Source organism: Morone saxatilis, unplaced genomic scaffold, assembly GCF_004916995.1.
Source record: "Morone saxatilis isolate NCDOM2014 unplaced genomic scaffold, NCSU_SB_2.0 Contig10, whole genome shotgun sequence".
Taxonomy (NCBI): domain Eukaryota; kingdom Metazoa; phylum Chordata; class Actinopteri; family Moronidae; genus Morone; species Morone saxatilis.
Window position 1 is genome coordinate 19,568,626 of NW_023339652.1, and position 7,050 is coordinate 19,575,675.

The 7,050-nt window shown below is 41.8% G+C and overlaps 1 protein-coding gene across 1 annotated transcript in view; it reads left to right on the plus strand.

Annotated features, from left to right (window-relative positions):
- The first annotated feature begins 5,903 nt into the window (after positions 1–5,903).
- LOC118337629 (LARGE xylosyl- and glucuronyltransferase 1-like) overlaps positions 5,904–7,050 on the plus strand; it is a 12,514-nt gene continuing 11,367 nt past the window's right edge. The window contains exons 1-2 of the mRNA XM_035674748.1: positions 5,904–5,927; positions 6,056–6,207. Of these exons, the coding sequence (XP_035530641.1) occupies positions 5,904–5,927; positions 6,056–6,207 (176 nt within the window). The remainder of the gene's footprint in view (positions 5,928–6,055; positions 6,208–7,050) is intronic.

The following is a 7,050-nucleotide window of genomic DNA, read 5'->3' on the forward strand; positions in this document are numbered from 1 at the left end:
CTGCCATGACAGGCTGCTGTTGTCACCGGCGCCATTCCAGAAGTCATAGTCATATTTGCTGAAATTTTCGCTATATCCTGACAGAGGTACATGAGAAAGATAGACAGATCTGTGAAAAATCAGGTTCCTATGATTCGTTCCAGCGCTGCTAATAGCATTTGCAAAACCTGGCCTGGACAAAAACAACCAATCAGAGCCAAGAAAGATAGAAAGAACTCAATCAATAATTTTTCTTGGCTCTGATTGGTTGTTTTTATTCAGGCGTGGTGGATTCTTGCAAATGCAATGCCATTAAGAGCACTAGGAGGAGCCAGAGGAACCAGATTTTTACACAGATGATCTGTCTCAGGTACTACTGTCAGGATATAGTGAAAGTTTCAGCAAATATGATCCCTACATTTACAAAGGGGCCCACCTTTGGCTCAATCTGCCTTACTGAACATGCATTTTTGTTATTTAATTGAATATTTTGAATAAACATTATCATCATTATTTTAATTGATTTTGTGATGCAAAAATGATTGCAATAGGATTGTGCAACCCTAAAAGAACAGCGTCTTCTGCAGTAGAGAACAGCCCTCTTCACTGGCAAGGGGTTCTCGACGGTACGCAGTGTCCAGCACCAGCGGGGCACTGTGGCCTGTTTGTACTGTCGCTGATTCCCCTTCCTCAGTACCCCCTTGAGAGGGCCCTGCAGGTACAACACCGGGAGTTTTAAATGCTTGCAGCCTGCCTGCTGTTTGTCTGTTTACCTTGCTGTGTTACTGAACAATAACAGTTTAAAAAGGTCCAGAGAGCAGAGGAAGAAACGGAGCTCTTCTTCCTCAACAGCGGACACTGCTGCTGTTAGCTCTGCTAGCCAAACAGGTTAGAGGCTCCACTACCTGGTGCTGAAAAAACTTGCCCAACCCATCTTTGTCGCAATTTGAGTGATTCTGCTTCGTTAAGATGGGTCTCTTGGAGCATTGCCAAGTCACATGATAGGGATTTCAAATGAGTTATAATTTTATATCTTTTTGTTTTATTTGAAATCCCCTTTACATTCCAACTAATCAGATTTATATTGTTTGATCCCATAAAACTTTACAATACATTCTTTGTACACTCTGTACCAACATAGAGGTGTGGGGGAAGGGAGGGACAGTACATTGACATATGTCTATTTCTGACAATAGATCATCCTAAATCTTACACACTGGACCTTTTAAAGAAAACCCTGTTCTGGGGAGTTTACTGGATTGACACTGAGGCTTCCTCACCTCAAAACTGGAAGTTCCTCCTTTCAGATGGAAGCAAGCAAACAAAGTCTTTAAATATTGATTAAAAAACCTGTGTATGATATCACCAACAGCCATGTTTTAAACAGTCTATGGATAAAACAGGTTGAAAAAAAAGCAAACTTAAGTTTCAGTAGTTTATTTCTGATTTGAAAGGGAGGCTTTAATATTGCTTATTAATGATCATCAAGTTAATAACAATAACATCCTGACAGCACAGTCTTATGAAATCATGGAAAGAAAAATGTATCATATTTTTGTGTTGCAGTATTCAGGCTCCATCTGTACCCACAGAGACAAAGTGGTACTTGAACCTAATGCAAGTAAACTTGCAGGATATGATATATTTTTAGTACTGCACATTGTGGTAAAGTCAGGGAGTGACTAAACCTCCTGGTTACGTCTTTCCTGTGCAGAGATCTACTCATCAGATGCGATCACTAGTCGTTTTCAAATGATACACATTATCTTTCTCCCCAGACTGCAGCTCATATCCAGTTGGGTCCTGTTGGCTTCAGCTTTTGGCAGTTGAGTGAGCGCTGCTGTGAATCAGCAATTGTGGATTGATAACAAAGTCCTATTTCACTGTGAAAGGGCGCGGAGGAGCCTGACTGTTATTGCGCTGTCTGAAGTTACATCCAAGCACTGTCAACTGCACAACAGGACATGTTGAATATTGATGTACTGTCAGCTTGTTGCAGCTTTTGATATGATGCTAACAGTCACACACAACACGTTTTTGGAATGCATTGCTTCAGTTTGTGCTTATTAATGAAGAGTACTTTATGTGTAGGAATAATATAAAGAATGCAATGCGATGCTTCACACATGGGTTAAAAAGAAGCAGCAATGTTTAAAGCATTGAAAGCCAGAATCTATACAGCTGCACATGCTTTATGAAATACACACAAGGGTTTACATACTTGTATGGTGCCATACTGTTGTGATACACAGAAACACACTTCAACCAAATGTTTATGCTATTGCGAAAACATATACAATAACCACTACTGTGGGTGACACAAAAAGAGGACTTGAAGATTCAAAACCTAAACTGAATGGATGAATACATGGATAAATATACTGGCAATGGCTGTGTCAAGAGGTCCATATGGCTCTGCTGGCAGTAGCAAGTGTCACAGTAGCACTGCTTCTCTATAGCAATGTAAGTGTGAGCCAGGCACTCCCTGTAGAGGCATTTTGGGACAGGTTTCAGGTGGGGGTGGAGCAAGGTCCTTTGGTTAAAATGTTGGGTAAGTCTTTGGGTCAGCAGTGTCACAGGTCAGGGGTCAGGTGATGAGAGGACCCAGGGGGGACTGAGGAAGCCAGACAGGAGGCACTCATGGTGGGCATCTGTTGGTTGATCCAAGAGGGTGGACACGCTGCTGCTGAGAACAAGAGAGCAAGGAGTAGAGGACATGGTTGAGCTACATTGTAGAGCATAAGTGCCCAGTGGTAGCATATTGTAACATATTCTTTTGTATTTTGCAGAGGTGAGACAAAGTCATTGTTTTGCAATATACAAATAGGGCCACAAAGGTCTTACAATTTTATAGCAATGCACTATTCATGTTACGTGCTGTGCATAGCATCTAAAATGACCCTACTTGTCACCTATCTTTGCATTATCATTAGCTTGCATACTTAAAATAGACATTGAGGATGGTTTATACAGAAAACAGGTGAACAAGACTAAGAGTCTACAGTCATGCTAATGGCTCTGTGAGGCTGTACTTTCAATCAATTGATTTTTGATTCAATTCATAATGAAGGGAAACATCTATAACACATTTTATGGCAATGTATCGAATAGTTGTTGAGACAATTCAGTTGGCATTATAGAGACACAAATTATTCCTTTAAAGGACCAGTGTGTAAAATTTAGTGGCACCTAGCAGTGAAGTTGCAGATTGCAAGCAGCAACCTCCGTGGCTAGCAAATAAAGCAAACGCGTTAGTGCCAAAACCTGCAGTTCCTCTAACAGCCACTGACACTGGCTCTAGAAGTAAGTCAATCTCCTTACGCCTAACTTTACAGCAGAATTAAATATGTTTACAGCCTGGTACAAAAAACTGTTTTGGGCTCTATAGCTAATTCCCCCATTCATGACGAAAAATAACTTGTTTTATCACTCTACAGGGGTGAATTTTTTATATAACACACCCATTTGAATTATACTAAGGCTTAAAGTTATGTGTAACTCGATGGGTGGGTGCCATCACAGATGGCTGTTTTCAAACCAGGCTTCATTCAGCCTGCCTCAGCCCCACCCACGCTCCACCCATTTTTGGATTAGCTGGGAGCTGGCAGAGTCAGGACTGCCAAGATGGCGACAACCAGAGCCAACCACACTGAGCTTCACAATGGCTCTTCAGAAACCTGTTGGTGACCTCACAGAGACAGTCCATTCTTTTAATACAGTCTATGACTGCAACCAACTAAATAACCACTAGCCTTCCAATCATGTAGGAGAAACTATGTTGGCCACCAAAAGGCCCTATCTAGAGCTTGTGTTTGGTTTGTTCAGGACTACTGTAGAAAAAATGGCGGTTCAACATGGTGGACAGTAGAAATAAAATATAAAATAAAAATAAAATATATATATATGTAGATATAAAAAGCTCACTCTAACATAATGAAAACATACCTATAAATATTATATTCTATTTTTGCCAGCAGATCTACCTAAATGTTACACACTGGACCTTTAACACTTCTCATAGAAAAGGAAATCCTCCTTCGAAGATATGTGGGGTTTTGTATTTTTAGGGGGCACTCAACCAGTCTTCAGACTAACAAGATAATATTTTGAAATCTATGTGTTCTATAATTAGAGAAAAATGGGACAACTTGTGGCGTAAAGGGGGAGCTGGTAGTGTGACCATGATGTTGCTTTTACCCGTGAAGGGGGTTGAGGACATTCAAACCCTCAGCTGTGGGGAGGGTACGAGGAGCGGCACTGTGGCAGAAGGCTACTGACGATCTGCAAGAGACTGACACTGTTAGATGCACAGCACACAGTAAATATACACTGTGGATAATTAAGTTTTAATAAAGACTTGTCCAAAGGAAAAAAAATCAAGGACTTAACACTTACCTATGCATCAGTAAGGTTAAGGTTGAGTTGGATTTAGTATTTAGATGGAAAGTGAGGTTAGGTTTTGTTGTGTTGAAGAGCCAGATTGGCTAGGTATAGTGACTGAATTACAAATAGAGATTACAATAATGATTATGTGTGGAATAATGGAGGAGAATGATTATCAACCACCCAGTCACAAAATACCACACACAAAGTATTCATTCATAGATATTTACAGTATATATTAACATAACACTGTACAGTTAAAGCTTTAAAATACTTGGTATGTACACGTGCATTTAAAGTGGTCAGACAGCAAACAGGCATCGGACACATATGACATTTAACAGTCTGGATGTTTGCGCAGCGGGGTGTTAGCTTAAAGGTGCTGCTTACAGTATGCTGGGACACAACTCCCAGCAAGAAAGGTTTGATCACAATGAAACAAAAGTGTCATTCTATAGTGTTGTGTGATATGGTCAGTGTTAGTGTTAGCAGGGTGATAGTGAAAGAAGATTGGAGTTTTAGATTGACAGACATTTCATAAAAAAAGGGTTGGAGCCTCAAAGCCCCTTTCTCTGACTAAGCAAGATTAGACCAGAAGGCAAAAAGGAAGGAAACTACAGTACTTTGCAACGTAAGCCCTGCAGAGAGAGCCTAAGTGGTTTATTTTCCTTAGGTAGGTGGGGCTCCTCATCGTTGGGCTGTTAATGTCATCATGGATGTATTTAAAATTCCAATCTGAACATGGCAACTGATTCCAATCAAAGATAGTGGCACTAGAGAGAATTTTGACTCTTGGTGTTACTCAAGCCCTAATTAGATTGCAGTTCCTCTTCCTCACTACTGCCAATGCTGACAAGGAGTGGAGAGAGCTTATGTCACCTCACTGTTTAACTGTTCTAACTCCTGTAACTCAGTACATGTTCCAGGAGTTACTTATACACATTTTATGACACTGGTTCTCAATCTGTGGTATGTGTAGGACTGGTGGTACACAAGCTCCTTCTAGTGGTACATGGAGGTATCTTATTTTTCAGAAATTAAATTAATTAATTTAAAAACATATATTATCAAAAGAATTCAAGATTTATAATGAAAAAAATATGAGATTACTGATGTGTAATTTAAAATAAGCCTTTCCTGTAATATTTCGTTTGTCATGGCCATGGCTGTTCCCTGTGTTGTTCTCGTTGTGCCCTGTGTATGGGTGTGGTCTCCTTCCTCACTCTGGCTCTGAGGCTGCGTTTCATTAGTAGTTCCACTTCCCCTCGTTCACTTCCCCTCAGCCCTTGGTATGACGTAACAGCATACGTCGCACGGAGGCCACTTGGAGCGCGGAGGGAAAGTGGGCGGGGGAGGAGCGGGGGATTTAAATGAAACGCACTTGCCCTCATTGGCAGCCCGTCGAGTTATAGCGGCAATGACGTAAACTGCAATGCATTTGGGTGTGATATCCACCTCGGATGACCAATCGTTGTTCACTTGCTCCCTCAGCCCTCCGAGGTCCATCTCACCAAGTTCACTTCAGTTGAACGACACTTATGATGGCGACGGGGATTCCCCCGAGGGCAAGTGCCGAGGGCAAGTGAACGAGGGCATGTTGAACGACTAATGAAACGCAGCCCTAGTCTCATATGATACCCAGACATTTCTGGATATATACATATAATGATGCCTGGCTGATTATTTTCCATAGGTTCTGGATTCAGATCCGGTGGGTCAGAGTCAGGAGGTTGAGGAGGACCTGGACCTGCTGTACGACAGTCTTGAGGTTTACAACCCGAGCGATAGCGGCCCGGAGCAGGATGACAACGACAGCATCCTCAGCACGCCCAAACCCAAACTCAGGTCAGACTCAGACAGCGGAAACAGCTCACCTCAGCTGTCCAACATACATATTAATGTAAGTGATAATGCCCAACAAGGAATTCTGGAACAGAGTTGAATATTAGCCAGAAAGCTAATGTTATAAGACGAGCCAGAGAGCTAACATTACGCTAGCAAGATTCAAAGTCGACACTGTGTGATATCGACAAACGGTACATATAATTTGATATGTAACTTCCTCTCAGCTACAGCCTGAAGTAGCAAGTTGATTAGCCAATGGGATGTGTTTTTTAAATAAAGCTGGATTGGGACACAGCTAATGTGTCCTCCATTTTGGACTCTCCCTCACCCACCACCGCTGTTACACATATTTACACTGTTTCGACTTGTTTGTTTGTTGTTTGTTGTTGTCGCAAATAAAAGGGGCCTGTATGTGCTGTGATATCTGACCAACAGGCCTTTCTTTGAGGGGATTTCTCAGTCAAGCTCTCAGACTGAGATCGGGAGTCTCAACAGTCAGAGGAGCCAACCGAAAGAAAACACAGCAGCTGTGAGTACAACATCCAGATTAACAAATGGACAAATAACTAGGGCTGGGTACCGAACTTGTTAACCTGATGCCTGTAATTAAGGAAAAGAGGTTGTCCGTCTCTCGATTCGGGCAATTTGTATGCAGGAGACGACACACAAACCTGGGGTCAAAACCAGTTGTACCAAGCCTGTCAATGTGCTGGCGTGCTGATGTGGCTCACTGACCACCTGTATGAGATAACATAGCCGAATGCTGCAGTGAACGAGAATAGTCGAGGCAGTTTCTCTCGATACGTCGGTAGTATCAAAGTAATTAGGTCGGTGCATTAAAAT